Consider the following 16925-nt stretch of genomic DNA (forward strand, 5'->3'; position numbering starts at 1 on the left):
AGGAAAAGTTGTCTCTGGTATAGAATTTTCCGACGTTCTTCATCATGGATACAATGCTTTTTCAATAAAGAATGCTTTGATCGACGTATCGTTTATTTTCGTGCAAAATGATTCGGACGTTGAAGGATAACTATGAAACTGTAGAAACAATGGCACGAAACGGTGTACGTATGCTTTCTAAAAGGATTTTTCTTACTTCAGGAAGACGGAGAAATTTTAAGAAAAGATTAAGTGAGAATTAGGTGAATATTTTATAATTAAAGATGCGCGTATAAAACGTTTAAACGTAAAGTCAGAGAAAAGAGTTAAACACAACGGAGAAAAGATCCAGCGTACGTAATTAAAAGCAGAGAACACATGCATATTCGCCGCGTTTCTATTCTGCACCTTTAGGAACTGAATAAAATTATTCCAGAATAGAAATATAAACGGGACAAAGTTGGCAGCGTTCGGAATATACTTTCGGGAATGGCTGGACCTTCTCCGACCAACGAATTTATTGCGAACGGCGGGAAAAAAGGATGTAACCAAACTAATTTGCCGAGTATGTTTTCGCAAGGTTTTAGTTGCGACAGATGCTAATCGGATACATTCATTCTGTCAACCACGTTCTAACGAGGATCCAAACATCGAATATTTAGCACGAATTTAACCGCTGTACGTTTATATGTGCTATCAGGTTCTGCTTAACACGATATTCCTGACTTGTAAAGTTTCGCCAATAGTATTCAATTCAGTTGTGCAAATTCTTAATCTCAAATTATAGTGCGTTATGTCTCGTTTAAAAAACCACTCGAAAAACAAACATCTCTATTATTAATAAGAAAAGAATTCGGCTGTGAAACGGTCGACAACAGGCAAAAGCTGGAAACACGCGAGCACAGCTGAAAGCTAAGTTGTCGAAATTTTCATTCTTATTTCATCCAGTCGTTGGAAATCAAAATGTATCGGGCGAAACCACGGTATTTCGTGGCGAAAGTTTTCTTTTTACCACTACTTTCGCGACTACTTTCATTGTAATTTTCGCAAAGCTCCGTTAAAGCTTCCCATTCTGGACGAAAGTTCTCGCAATTTCAACGTAACAGCTTCCGTCATTGTGCCTGACTTGCGACGAAACAATGGTAACCGGTTGACGAAACAACGCCAGAAGGAGAAACAACCGACTTTTCATCAGCTAACAATAAGACGAAAGTCTTAGTAAATTGGGCGAGAAAGTTTGTTTCCCTAGACAACGCGACCTTAGCTTCACTTCCGTACGTTGGAAATGGTTTTCGCCAAGTCCAGAGACAAGTGTTAGCTCGTGAACACCTGACGTGTACGTGGTTTTTCCATTTATGGAACTCTTGAGAGGTGGTCAGCGAAAATGAAACAGCGAGGAGGGGCGACAGGAGACAGCTTTCAAAAGGTTTCTAGTTGAAAGGAACGACGGACCTTTTTTTTTCTTTTTATTAAGAAATATCTTTTGAAGATAGGCAACGACAAGCGCCAATCTTTGTCGTCCCGTTCTTTTCTCTGAACAACGCTCGCTGCCTTCATGAAGTTTCTCTATTGTGTCGTATAATGTTTTAAAATGATCGCTCGACATCAGCAAGACTATAATCCTGATCATTTTCTATCATCTAATTCTTGGCAATGATAACTCGGCGAGAAAAATGGCTTCCTTACTAATTGCAAGTACTGGAACACGCTCCCTTGGTTTTGTAAATTGTTTTTGGAATGGTTTTGTAAGAAGGACGTTTTGTAAGAAAGCGGCGCGCTAAATTTGAGATTTGCCTATCTGATTTTGAGATCATTTTACCAAAGACGAATATATTTGCCGTTTCATTAATTGGGAGCTTGTTGAGTTTGTAAATCTTTAACGATCCTTAATTAGAACTTTACGTTCTCTCGTAAAAGAACCCGGTAATTGCGCAAAGAGATTTCCATCGAGAAACCGTTCGTGAACCGAGGAATCGTAAATTCTCAAATAAGAAGATGGTCGAAGGAGATATTCGATGGAAAAGTTGATAATTTCTCGGGGAATTTTACGCGAGGTAAAAGCGGCGAAATACGCTGAAAATTGAACGGCCAGCTACCCCATCGGAAACTCAGATAATTGCGGCTGCTGGTTGAGGATTAAAAGATCGCGTATCAATTTTGTTTCCGTACGGAACTAGTAACTCGCTCGGTTCGTTACAACGGTCAACCAATGGTGGAAGGTTTGAACGAACAAGGCGTTAAGGGATCTGGTAGATCGTTGATCCTCTCGGAAATGAACCGTTAAGCTTATGGAGTACGGGATGCATGTTATATAGGTCGTAAGCCTTGTAACTGATACGCGCGACGTCACCGAACAACGTGCATCGAACCGTTCTGAAACAACCCTCCTCTGCTTGCCTTTCGCCGAAGAAGCTCTCGTGACTGGTTCTAAAAGGTTACCCTAGTAGAACTCGTCTTTGAAATCTTCCTATTCAACCGAGAAAAAATTCACATCGTAAGCGCTTGCATCGTGGAAATGCACAGAGTAAAGCACGATAAAGTAGACGATTTCGATCGATATTTAATATTAATTTAATAATGAGAGGTTCGATAGAGGATAGTAGATGAACGGAGAACGGATAACAATAAATTCTAATTTTATAGAGATATTTAGAGATGCTTTAGAAATCTAAACCATCTGCACTCGACAGTCTGCCTATTCCTCTCCATCTATTATCTCTTCTCTTATTCCATTGCTTCTCTATCCGATCATTCTCCTCCTATTTCGAATCGTATCAAGTTCATCGCTACTCAGAATATTTCCTCCGCGTTATTCGCATCTGTGCGCATTTCGGAAATGGGAATTACGTTTGCAACATCGTTTAACCTCTTTACATGGTTTAGCTGCATAAGCAAACATCAAGCAAATTTTCAGGTAGCGTGTGCAATACTTCGACAAGCTGCTCACAAACGTTCTTCGTATTGCATATATTCAACTGGATGGAATACACGATAAACAAGGTACTCGCGTGTCCAACAGGGGCAAATAAATATTGAAGAGCGATGAACTCGGAGAGAAAACTTGGAGAGGTTTGCGTTGGTTGACCGATTTGCCGCTGGCCTCGTACAGCGGAGAACGAACGTGAGAACGTTGAGAACGTGGAGGATGTCAAAGACAAGGCAGCCGAGCTCGCTGTGATAAATTCAACCTCAGCAGGAAGCTTTTCCGTTAACGTCTAGTTTTTTCAACCGAGAGCGTTTCAATCACGACGCTCGATTATCGCGAGTTAGGAGAAACACGAGCGCAACTTACTCGAATTAATTTATCGCGGTCGAACGTTCCGTTGTTATATGTTTTATTTGAAAACTTTCTTCAAACGATTTACGTTATAGACATCTGCTTTTACTACGTTTATACTACGTTTGCAGGCGGTATACTTGCCAATAATTTGTAATTCGCCTTGTTGATTCGATCACGACTCGCTCCTATCTTCTCTGATATATTCCATGCTATATGCTTCGCGTTTCATAAACATCTATTTCTATCACAGTGACTACGATTGTATTGAGAAATTTTTTGTATTTTTTATATTTGTATTTGAGAAATTTTGGTCACATTCGGATGGAGATATCTCGAGACGAAACGAACGAATTTATCTTGTTACGGTTCATGAAATAATTTCACCTTGTCGTAGCAAGTTTCTCCGTTCTCTTGAAACATTGAACGACGCATCAGCAAACGAGTATCTAGTTTCAATTGTTTAAATTTCCCAAATCCATAGTTTCGGAAATTTGTATACGGTCCGAAGCTGGTGAAGCTTTTTGCTACGAATTACACGCTCGAGGAAGCGTTATACGGTCTGCTAATGCAATTTGCAATCGGTGTTGCGTATGTAAGTTTCTAATTATCTAGGCACGAAAACAGCTAAGCTAAGCCGCTTGGCTTATTTCATTAATTGATTACGAACTTACGGTGCCGCGTCGTTACCTCGAATAATACGACCCTTTTACCGTTTAACCGACTGAGAAAATCCAGCACCGTCGCGATTTTACGTTTTCTCTTCGTTTTACCAATAATTATTCATCGATTCCAACTTTTATGCATTTTTATCTTTCCTCTTCCTTTTTTATCATCCGTCGATGCTTAAATCGCGAAGCAATTTTAAATAGAAGATTAAACACGGGTAGAGAACGATGAGTTTTTGTACGGATAGAAAAATAAAGGAAGATTCGTCGAGAAATTTGAAAAGTTACATCCCTTTTTGTTTTTATCCTGTCGGAAAAGATCATCGATCACCGAGTCCAGAATCAGTGCGGAAATTAAGCTGTCGAGCGACGCAGGGATACTAATTTTCCAGTTTTCTGCAATTTTACGATACGTTATGGAAACATCTGCGGATAGGAACACGGGACACTTGCACCATCGAAGGCTTTATTAAATTTTCATTGATCGTAACCTGCTGGCTCGCCTTGTGTCACGTTGACGGACAAGATTTCACGAGTTTATGAACACCCTTGCGTTCAATCTCATCCGGCAGGGTTCCGCTCGTTAAATCGCTCTGATTTTCTAAATTTAAGCCGACCGTCTCTAGATACAGAAGCAAAATGCGAACTCGTAAACCTTGGAAAGAGAGATAAACGTTTAATTATCTTTATACAGACCTGTAACGGGGTCGTTTCTTGTTGATCAGCGCCGGAATATGGGGGGTAAAGTTGCGTGAGACACATAACCGCCTCGTTACAGAATTTCAGTCCCATTACTTCTTCGTCTTCCCTCCCGTAGCGAAAAGTCAACGTAATTTGCCCGTACACCTGAAACATCAGACGGTTAAATTGGTAAATAGAGAGGTAAATAATCGTGATTCGGTTCTTTAGAGGTTGCGCGAATGCTAGTCTATTCCCCGTTGGTAGTCGTGCCAGGATCTTTAAATTCTTCGCACAATTTTTCAGTAGAAACTCTAACGAATTTTATAGAACCACTGTGCTGATTCCCAGATAAATAAAAAGTCGATATCGAATTTATTCGCGGTTCGGTGAATGTTAACCATTCGATGATTGTACGATATTTTTCGAATTTTACTCTAGCGAAAGTTATCGGATCGCGATTTAATAATTTGTAGGTAAATGTAATTCAGTCGAGGCGGCAGCTTTTTACCAGTGGCTGAAAGATGTTTACGTAATACGGGTGTATCTGTCGAGTTAACGGGAAGTATCGAGGATGTCGTCTCAGGGGTCGTGAGCTCGCTCCCATCTTCTTCAAGCTTCTTCTGGTCTATAAATTGCCCACGGAGTAACTCCGGAAGTATCTTTAATTAGGTTCGACGGAAAGATGTCGCGAGAAAGTTGTCGATGAAATTGAGGTCAGAGAGATAGGATCTTTGAGGAATTAGGCTTGCGGACGAATTCTACCCATTGAATTAAACCAATGGAAAGTTTCTACAATGGTAAGTATAATTTCCTACGTTTCATTCTCCTATCTCAGCGTGGCATTTTCCAACCACGTTAAAGCGGAATATTCGATTGTTTTCTTCACATTGGAAACTCACTCTTTTCTCTTGCAAAAATTCAGGATCGACCAATAGTACGCCCTGTAGTTTATCGATTTTCAACTCGTTCACGATCAGATCTCTGCTCGCTAAGTAGAGTGTCAGCTTGTTGTTCGGCGATGATTTCTTATATACCCTGTGGAACAGAAGAATGTAATTAATCAGTCGTCAAAGGAGTACTTTAGTCAGTAAATTAGACCATTGACTCGTTCAATTATCGTAATACAAATTTGAACTTAAATTACGTCCTCTCTGTTTCGTCATCGAATTTCGCGGCTCGTTCGGTTTCCACGCGGAAACAAATGGAGGAAAAGAAAGGTACGGTTCATTACCTCGAAGCGTTAGACTCGATCCAAGCCAATTTGTTATCCCACGGCTTCGATTGTAGGCATTCACACTGTGAGTAGTCCTCACGGACAAAGATTATCGAGAAAAGAATACTTTACTGGTGCGAGATCGATCGGTTCGCAATTGAATTGATAATGTGAACGAGTGTTTCGATTCACAAATCGTGAAATATTTTACACCTACGATCGAAACAATGGGTTAATAATTTGATCGAGCCGATAGTGAACCGAGACTGTGAATCGAGGCATACTCTGCTTATAATCGTAAATATCGCAGGACCGATTGTCGTTTATTTTTCATTATTGTTTGCTCGCAATTCTCATCTGCATCGACGGTTATATAAATTAATAATTCCACTGGGATTTCGCGCCTGAGTAGATATGGACTCGTTTGTACAATGTCACGTGCGTTATCGATACGTTTCAGCGTGTCCTTCTTTTCATCGATTAATGCTGCCAACGTTTATACTCTCCGATCGAAGGTACTAATATTTTTCCAAGGTGCTACAAGCGTCTTAAGTTAGATTTTCCTTGAGAAAATATTTTCACGTGTTACAATCTTCGCCAAATATTACAAAGCACCTTCGTGTAATATACACTTTGTAATTTGCGTGAGTTTTTCCCGGTGCTCGATAAATACTCGTCAGAACTGTGTCGCGACACTTATGCATGGGACGATTGGCGAAACGATTATGCAGCGAAACGCGAATGTATAATATGTATGGCAGGTGTTACGCGAAGAAACATTTGACACAACTGTAAACGGATTTTTATATCGTAGTTCTAGAAATTTTACTTAGATTTGCTTTCCAATAACGATGTCTATCTTCTGAACGTAGAGAGTAACGACGAAGAATTAAAAATGAACGATACAGGAAAGAATATCTTCTTTATGTACTTTCAAACCAGCAATTGAATAATTATACACGTAATCCATGTAATGTAATATTTTTAAATTGACTCTGTTATAACAACACTTTGTCATTTTCATCCGCAGTGGGAAGGATTAAAGGGATCAAAGAGATTTTTTGATCATACAGGTGATTAAGGCAACCAAAGGTGATTAGGATGACGTTGCTAATAATCCCATCGATCCTCGTAATACATACAATCTCGAAATGGCTGATTGATGCGCCACCGGATATTTATTCCACGGTTCAATCCAAAACCGCATTGCTACCAGTTACCACACCAACCGGAGTATGCGAATTCCGTGTGAGCGAGAACGATTGCGTTGGTCCTTGACATCGTTACGAGATTTTCCATAAAAATCGTTCTTCCGATCGAATATTCTCCAACTTTGTCACATCTCGATTCTTGCCTTTGAAAAGTTTTCTACAACACCAACTATAAGAATTCAGATCGCGCAAGCCTTCGAAATCTTGCTCTTCTGTGCTCCAGAGGAGAAAGTTTAGATCGAAAGTAACGTTCAACCGTGGAACGTAAGAAATTTCGAAAAATTGTCAGTGTATTTTTGTCAAACAGTTAATAATAACAACTATCTATGTTCGGTTTGAGATAGTCGGTGTATTTAAAAGTTTTCAGTTTAATCAAACTAACGAGCAAGTTCGAAGGCTGGTTTGTCATGAGCGACCCTCGCTCTTTTTGATTAAACTCAAAACCCGTGTTCGTTGTTATTTAGTTTTCATACAATCCCGGATAGGTTCGACGACTAGGTAGACAGGTCACTTCCTCTGATATTCCAACCGTCCTTTGGTCATCACAGAGTGAGTGCCGTTGCTGTTTGTTATTGGAGCGCGCTTGTTACTCTCTATCGTTTCGCATTGTAAGATTTTTATCGTGATCAAGAAGATGTTATCTATCAAAATACTATAACCCACTATTTTCACTTTTACAGTTGAAATTTATGGATATTCTTTATTAAGCACTTTGTTAGGGAAATAATGTTACAACGACGTCGTTCTTCCTTTGAAAGCTATATTTCAAACTCTAAATAAATAAAAAAGTTCATTAAAACGCTACATATAATGTACTATCTTCGAACCTAAGTTTCAAGCAGAATTCATTATAAAGGATTCTTTTACGGAAATAATAACGCAATTCTGCTCTCCTTTCTCAACTTGCATTAAAGTTCTATATAATAGGGATACTAATTAACATACCTACCATAATCTATTACTTTCAAGCTCGAGTTTGCAACAAAATTTAAAAGGCTTTGTTAAGAATACCAGTTATTATGCCGACGTCGTCCTCCTTTGCAAGCTACGTTACAATTTTAAGTACGTAGTAGGAGCGTGAGCGAGGAAACTTGAAATGCCGTAAATACCCATGAAAGATCGAATTTTCTTTCCACGATAGGTCTTTCCTAACCGCTCAACGACCTTCTCTCGTATTTTAGCCTCACCAAGAAGCCAACGTGTACTCGCGTCTTTTCTGTTTGCTATAAATTATCCCTCTTGCGATACCATGTCTCGCTACGTTCCACGTTCCCCGCGATGCAATTACATAGTTACGAGAAAGAATTATTCTCGGAGATGATATTTTAGTTTGTTTTTCTATAGGGGATACCTAGCAGGGTTGCCTGTTGTTCGGAGTCTGCCAAAGTTTTACGACGCAACGAGCCACCTCGCCGTCGAGGATTTTTCCGCTTGCTTAACGCTCGCGTTTGTTTATGTGCCGGAGATCGTCGTAAGAAGATCTGTCGTTACATAACGTCAGCCACTCTCCCAACAGAAACTTTCCCAAAACTTGGTCGTGAACAAAACGGTCTCCCAACTCCTCCGACAGAGACAACTTTCGATTTTCTCACCAAACGCAATGTTCTCTCTCGTTTCAGATTTCGTCGTTGAGGTTTACCTTTGACTACTAATCGCGTCCGATGCGTTGTCACTCGGGTTGTCCATTTTTCTGAAACATAAAATTTCAGTGGATTATCCGAGCTTTCATTTATGTATATACGGTGGCTCATGAAAGCCGGTAAACTCTTGTATTCGTGCACAAACTAAAGTTGTTGGCTTTACATAAAATAACCGGTAGCACGCGTTAGCATAACGTTGTTGCATAAAACGGCCGGTAGACGATGTGTTATTAAAGCTCAATCTGTATTCAGTGAGTCTTCATCTTTGATTCAATTATTCATATTAATATTTTACTAAGCGTATGCTTACGATAAACTTCAATAAACCACTATAATCAAGATATCGCGTATCATTATGATGCGAATGAAATTTCGAAGAGTAGTGTACACAAAATATATTTATGCTTGCTAACGTTCAAATACTTTTTCAGAGTCTCTAATGAGTCGCTGTATTAGAATCGAAGGAAATATATCGTAATATCATCATGTATTTTGCGCTAACCATTTACACGCAATGTCGTGTTGCTGGTTTACACTCATCCATCGTGAATGTCAGTTTCATCGAGTCTTCGAGTAGAAAAGCTGCGCTATGTTACTATAGGGCAATTCGTTAACCTCGACTCACCTCCGGGATCTAATGTAATTTTCTTTGCACAAGACTATTTTCCCTCGACCGATTCCTTCCTCCTTCCACCTTCTTCCGTGTGAACGTGACAAGTCAAAGAAGTTTGAAGCCACACAGATGTTTTATCATCCGTTACATTCTTAATCCTTTAGAGGCCAATGACTAAGTGTACTCGATACTTCGTATCATTAGAATCTTTTCAGTTTTGGTATGTCAAATATTCTTTGGTGTAATAATTCAGTCTGTTGGACAGGAATTTACGATTCAAATTATGAACAGTTTTCGTATATAGCTTCTTGAGGATAAACCAGTTAGGATAAAATGTCGAATGTTGCTCTGGGCAGACATGCTTCATTCGCAGACGGTATTGTTTTTTTTTCATATAATTTATGTATTAATATCGCCCGAGGCTCCTTCCACGATATCCTTATCTTTTTCATAAACATGTATACGAATCGCGTCGGAGGTAGTTTAACGATAGAAGCTTCTCAAACACAGATATCGCGGAAAACCTTAAGAGGAACACGTAGTTAAGGGTACAAATTGTGTGGGTAGTCTCTTTAAATAAAATTTCAAATAAAAATGTTCCGCGCATTGATCCAGCCCTTTATTTGTTCAATATTTATTGTCTATTTCTGCTTTAAAATAAAATATAAAATTGTATGAAAAGATTTTCAAAACATTTAATTCGATTCGTTCTATTATCGTTGATATATCGAAGCACGTAATAAATACATTTTCAACTAACATCGTTATTTTTGTTAGTGATTTTGTTATATATGTCGTATATTACATTATACGGTATTACATTATACGATATAGGGTAAAATTACCTTCAAATTGTATGTCGCAGCAAAAGTGATAGTGGTAGTGGTGTAGCATCGGTGTCAATTCGAACCCATTAAAAGTCACTGTTTCACGTGATGAATAATTCTCGTGAAAATGATAAACTTTAGAGAAGATACTGCGAGTAAATTATACACTGAATGCTCCTTTTTTTATGAAACTAGGTTACGAATTTTGTCCGCCTAATTAGTTCATTCGAGCACGGTGCGCCGTAGACGAAAACCTCCACGGAGATTACCAGTGTCAACTGCTATATAAACTTTATTTTCAATCCCGTCGTTTAAGAGAGTCCTCGCTCACATAATGGAACCTACTTTCCACTTTTTCTCCATTTGATAAAATTGTACGACCGTGCGAAGCGTTCGTAGCCGACTCACATGAAAAAATTCACGTCCAAGGATATACGGCGACAAAGAGAAGGAGGTCGCGAAGGAATTTACGCATTTTTCCTCGTGACGGAGTGCTTGAAGTGATTTAATGCGGGCTTACTCGTAGTAAGTCGGGGCAGCAAGATATTCGTTCTAACTCTGACGTATCTACTTAACACACGTATGTACGTACGTTTCATGCGTGGCTTTAATGCCTTTTGCCTTGCCGAGAGGGATAGAAAAATCTTTATACCGTGTCTTCCATAATAAGAATTGCGTAATTTATTTTCAAAGTTGTAACTCCTTTTAACAAAAAGTTTCACGGCTCTGACGTAAAACGACGCGAGAGTTGACCGGGCAAAGGATTCGTGGATTATTCGGTCCACTTGGAAGGTCTACGATTAATTTTAGCGGATTTCAATTGACTGTTGACTACAGAAGAATTAGGTATCACGAGTAACTATGTGACTCTTTCTCTCTGTTTATGGGAACATAAACGAGATCTGGTCCAATCGCGATCAAAAGGAAATCTCAAAATATGGTAAAATTAGTTGATCAGTCTTGATTTATTATCGAATGAAAAGTAACTAGCTTTTGTAACAATGGCTCGTGTCATGAGATTCACAACTTCGCAACTGAATTAAATGCTACATAGCATAGAAAATATCTTTGCTCATATCTTTGAGGTGAAAGGTGAAAAAGAATTGCATATACGTAAGAATTTATATAAAGTGGTTCACAAGAGAGTTCGTTCGTTAATCTTCACAGCGTATAATTTCTCAAAAGCAGCGAAATCGATGAATTAATCGCTTCGTAAATAATTATCGATTTTTGTTCCACGATCTGTTGATACTTTCTCGAAGGACACATCTTTCCGAGGCCTCGTCTCGCATTTTTACTATGATGGAAATGAAATACTATGTAGGAACGGCGCGTTTATTTCCACTATAAATTACACCAAATGCTGGCGCGCTCGTATCTTTGAAACGACGCGCGATAAACGCGGGAATGACGAACGAGTGATTCCAGGGATGAGATGATCCGAGCGGAAAACGTCGCGCGGGAAACGTTGCACGCCCGGTCGTCGAGGAATTTTACGCAGGCCCGTAAAACATTACGTGGTTCTTGAATCTTTACTTACGAGACTAATCGGTAAAAAGGAAAAGGCCGAGCAACTTCGTCATAACAACGGAACAAGCATTTGCAGAATGTCAGGGGCGAGCCGCGTAATTTCACGGTCGCTGCGATTCATCATAGGTCACCGTGTCTCGCAAGAAGCTTTAGTATATTCCAATTTCTTGAATAAGTCATAATCACTGGACAGGAAGTAAATAACGCCTGAAGCCCAGACGGAGAACAACTTGGAATAATAAGAAAAGTAATAAGAAGAAGTTATTATAAAAGTTGCCGCGAGCCTAAAATGTTTATGACGTAATCTAAGTTTGTTTCTGTTAGCTTTTTACCAGGAAATAAAAAGAATAGGGGTACCCGCTAGCATCTTCAATTAGAAACTCGAGCCTTTCGAAAGTAATGCATCACGCACAAATGTTGTATTCGACATTTCTTAATTATTTCTCCTTTATTAAAGGATCATCCCCTTTTTCATTGTTTTTTATATTACTAGGACATTGCATCCTAGTAATAGAAATAATAGGATAGCCTGGAATCTTCGATTAGGAAAAGATCGACATTTTAAAGAGGACTTACTGTTCGACGTCATTTACTGTTTGACGAGTCGTGACACGAGGTCGAGGGTGAGTCAATTTACTGTATCGTGTACCGTGCGATTTACGCGCATCCTATCTCATTTAGAGGCGAATTTCGCAATGCATCGCCAAGAGCCGGTGTCTCGTTGCACCCGCTGCGTTGTTTCAGGAGCCACTCGACCGCATGCGAAATTCTACAGCTAATTCTCGTTGCACAAAGCGCCCGAAGACCTTCGTGACGTGTGGAACGTGCGCGCGGAATTTATGCCACGTAGGAGTACCGTTGAACGTGCATAGAAAGTCCACCTACGAACCTCTTTGCTTCTTTCCTTTTTCTTTTCCTAATCCGTTTCGAAACTTTCGACTATAGGTATGATCGACACCCACAATCCTTTACTAGGTGCCACTCCCTATGATATTCTATTTCGGTGATCGTGGTACACGTTGAAAGCGAAAAGTTCAGAATTTGCACGTTTTTATATTACAAGAATAAAATATTCCATAGATTATAAGAATTAAAGAAAACTCCAACTTTGAACTTTATTATCGTCGGTAAAAACTATGTTTCGGCGAAGGAAATTACCATCGATATCTGCAGCATCAACTTTACATTTCCATATTAATTAATTAAACATGAGCGGAAAATAACACTAAAATTAACATTTAGCAGAAACTTAGTTTTCACACTTGTGGCTAGTAATTAGAAATATTCGCAGCTTGGTTGCATTTATTTCTATGTCGCCTTTGCCAAGCGGTTTAATCCACTGAAACACGCAGCGTATTACCTCGTCTATCAGTCTCGTGTATATCTTTCAAATTTAAAATTGAAGATGTCCGGAACATCACTCGTTTTCCACTTCAATCTCCTAGTGTCTTCTGACATCTTCGTCAACTCCTAACGGGAACGCTTCGAACCGCAAAACATTTACTCGAAAGTTTCGCAAGAAGTTTATCGTCAAACGGCCGAAATTCATAAAATTGTGTACGTAAATGGCTGTACGTTGAATCGATGGGATCGTTGTATCTCGTAGCTTTTTTCCATCGAGAGGAACGCAACAGGGAGAGGATAATGGTGCCTTCAAGCCGACTATCTGTCGAAAAGATAAAAGATGATGTCTTTCCACCGTGAAAAAGACTCGAACATTTCCACGATGCGCTTCCTTGCGTAGATACTTCTATGCACTCAAGGAGCAATAAATACTTTCGTTTTAGTGGTGGGGACACGTGCGAAAATATGCAAAGGAGAGGAAGAAACAAACGTGCATACGTAGATGGGACAACTACTATGGGAATTACCATTCGAGGTTGCGGACGATATACAGAACAGAATTCGCACGTGACTTCTCTCGAGACAGGGCTTTTTGATTTTTATCACATTCACTGTGGACCCGATTTTCATCACCTACGATACTATATCGGTGACAGTGACATGTTAAATGTATATAAATGTATAAAACACGCGATACATTATTATAATTCGTGCAAATGTATGAAATTAATTATACATTTCGTTATATGTTTTAATTGAAAATAATACGATCCACGTGAACGAAAATCAGTGGATTCGCTGGATTGGAAGATGTGGGTTCGCTCGGTTCGTTGACGTAAAATGAATTTTTGCTAAGCGCTATCGATTTTCAAGACTGCTGTTCTTTCGATACGATTGGCTCTTTCCTTTTTAAATATCCGTTTGAATTTTTCTTTGAAATTCGACGTTGCAATGTTTCCACTGACTAATTTAATGAAATTGCCTATACATCTCCTTTTCACGTTCGTCTCCTTTAGAGGAAAGGATATCGAAGGAAAGGATTAATATTAATTGAGCGAAACGGTTCAAGAATAAAACGAATCAATTCTTCGTATTCTACGTTTTTGCAGCGAGCTTTTACGCTTTCGCGATAACAGCCTGACCTTGTCCCCGGCTTATCTCTACCGGGAACTTTTTTTTATTAATTCACCCGGCGAACACGCATTAAAGAACTACTTTGTATCGAATGAATCGGTGCACGAAATGAAATCTCCTGATTTATTGAGATTTCTTTGCTTCGCTCGTTTCTATCGACGCAAGTTTCGTTCTTTAAAGCGCGCAGAATGTTGGACCTCGAGCCCCTTTCGTTTATCTCCGCGTTACATCGCGCCATTATCGATCGATTTTATTACGAATTCCGTGAAATCGGAAAGCCAACTCGATCGCGTTGACATCGATCGTTCGGAAATGCTCGCTGTTCTTTTCTAACGAAACGTATTTCCAGATGTACATTCACTATTTTACAATTTCGAAGCGAATGTAGTAACTGTTCCAAGATTTTTTACCTTCGGTAAATGTCTGAACGTTTTTACCTAAATCTACGTGTAAAACAAGCAGAATATCGGGTTAACCCCTTGCCATACTTTTACGAGTGCTGAGTCGCGATGGGAATTTTGAGCCAAACCTGAATATCACGAGTCAGGCTCGTAGTCTTAATCTCGGGCTAAATATGGATGTATCGAATAACATCTTTTTTCTAAACACGGCCGCGGCTATCTACGCATTTAGTCACACGATCTCATGTTTCAAGTTTTGGCACTCTATCTCCGTCGTTTTGGTTCTTTTCCCGACCATTCGGGTGCAATATTTTAGGTCGGATTCTTGCGAGTTAAATGGTATGGCAAGGGGTTAATCCACCCCAAGCGGGATTTAGAACCTTTCCTTCTCGTTTGTAACTACGTTCTGCAATTGCTTGAAAATCCAACGTGTTACAGAACGCGTCGTGATCGTTATGCGTATAAAAATAACTGGATTATCCGAATAACGAAAACAAATTATGGTTGATGGTGGTGTAGATTGGCGATCGTATTTGTAACAGATGGCGAGTTCCTCTTTGTAGCGGGCAAAACAGCTAATAAACGGTATTACGATGTTGCTGAATGGGTATAGATGCGTTCGAATTATCGCGTCTCTAACTAATTTACACTTAATCGTGATCGAAGCAATAGAGGGCGAGTATTACGGTTGCTCATTATTTGTATTCCGTTTTGGTCCTGGTAATACGTGCTGGATATAATGAGCTATACAGAGATTCGCAATTACTGTAAAGTTCCAATTAATCAGCAGTCACGATGGTTGTAGATAAATATGTTAATTCTTTTTTTCGGGTTTGTTTGAGAAAGCATAAAGTAGATCTCGATCGCTGATAATTCACGCCATAATTACAAGCTAATGAACTAATTAAAAATAGATTAAGATTAAAATCATTTGTTGTACAGATAGAGCTGATTTTTCTACCGTTAATGGGAAACCAGATAAATCAATACGATGACTACTAAATCAACTAAAATGCTCTAAATTATATATATTGTACTAACGTATAAATTTTTGATGCTTGTGCATTCATGGAAAATATGAAAATACGCAAAACGTTTCAAGTAAAATGCAATATTTGAGAGGTAAAGCAACCTTCTGTCGCTAATAATCCACGCAAGCGGTTAATGTAACTGTCGCTAACGAAATAACGTAACAAATTAAAAAAATGGAACGAGTAATTGGTTGTAAACTCGGCCTCGTCGATATCCTTTTTTTTTATTAAATCGGTACTAACAAAAATTCTATATTACCGACGAAATCACTTACTATCAATACCAAGGAAAATTCAATATCAATTATTGCGCGAATGGCTAATCGTATCAATACTTCGGATCGCCGTTGAAGTTAACGCGTAACGTTACAATGGGGAAAAAAGCTCGTTCCATCGAATGGAACGTTGCCCGAATAAATGAAAAACAAATTAAAAAGATATCGCGATTCTGTTGCAACGCGTTGGATAAATTTACGAACGACGTATTGAAATAACTATGAAAATACGAGAGAAGTAGCTTGCGAATTACAGACACTCGTATACAGGTAGTATGTTCGTTAGGCCAGATGCTACGATATTTCCTTTATTTAGGAATAACACATATTTCCTTTTCCCTATTAATAATGAATAGTCCACTGTGTTCCTTCGTACACATACATTTTGTCCAGACACAAAATACCTGCTACATTTCACGGTATTAAATTGCCGGTGCCGGAAACCGTCGTTGAAATCTACCTCTTTGATACCATGAGCGCTTTGATATTTAAAAACGTTGAAACATGAAACATTGAAATCTTGTAACGTTACAGATTTTTATAATTTTTCAAATATTCAAGACTTCAATTATAGTTGATATTCGAATTTACTTTCTCCCTTTGAACCAACGAGATCTCACTTTTGCATATGAATAACGAAGTTTGAAGTAATCAACGTATCAAAAGAAATGATTAATTTTTGAATTAAGAATTCATGATGGCTCCAGAAACCTTTTCAATATAGCCATAAACGCTTTATCAAGACCTTTGGAAATTATTTTCAAAGTAGTAAATAGAAAACCCTTTTTTTTTCCTATTATATACGGACGTTCTTTCTTTATTTTGCTGGTCGCGTTCATTTTTGTTACACCGTGTAATTTCTATTTTCACCAAGGTTTTTGCTTTGCTGGTACCGACGGCGGTTTTCTCTTTCTTATCCGGCGGACGTGAATTAGATAGTCCCAATTAATCAGGCTCCTATCCTTCGAAGCTTGTAACTTCGGAAAATGACCATTTTGCCCCTGAACAGGCTTCTATTCGTAATTTCCGAGCAATTTTTATACGTGAGATACGATCGCGGGAAATTATCAACTACCGCTATGAATATTTAAAGGCTGGGAG

At 38.9% G+C, this 16925-nt stretch overlaps 2 protein-coding genes across 15 annotated transcripts in view; one reads left to right on the forward strand and one right to left on the reverse strand.

Annotated features, from left to right (window-relative positions):
* The window catches only part of LOC122565863 (14 kDa phosphohistidine phosphatase-like), a 62641-nt gene that overhangs the window by 15556 nt on the left and 30160 nt on the right, over positions 1-16925 (forward strand). The gene's annotated exons all lie outside the window — the stretch shown is intronic.
* Positions 1-16925, reverse strand: part of LOC122565854 (phosrestin-2-like) — a 145081-nt gene that overhangs the window by 14660 nt on the left and 113496 nt on the right. For 11 of the 13 annotated variants that reach the window (XM_043722290.1, XM_043722288.1, XM_043722292.1 and 8 more), the window contains 3 exons: positions 8669-8719; positions 5505-5640; positions 4621-4770 (listed from right to left, as the gene is read on the reverse strand). In XM_043722290.1, the coding sequence (XP_043578225.1) occupies positions 4621-4770; positions 5505-5640; positions 8669-8719 (337 nt within the window). Of the gene's footprint in view, positions 1-4620; positions 4771-5504; positions 5641-8668; positions 8720-10127; positions 15515-16925 lie in introns of those variants that run through there. The other 2 variants (XM_043722294.1, XM_043722289.1) reach the window with 2 other exon arrangements.

Source organism: Bombus pyrosoma, linkage group LG3 (genome assembly GCF_014825855.1).
Source record: "Bombus pyrosoma isolate SC7728 linkage group LG3, ASM1482585v1, whole genome shotgun sequence".
Classification (NCBI taxonomy): Eukaryota; Metazoa; Arthropoda; class Insecta; order Hymenoptera; family Apidae; genus Bombus; species Bombus pyrosoma.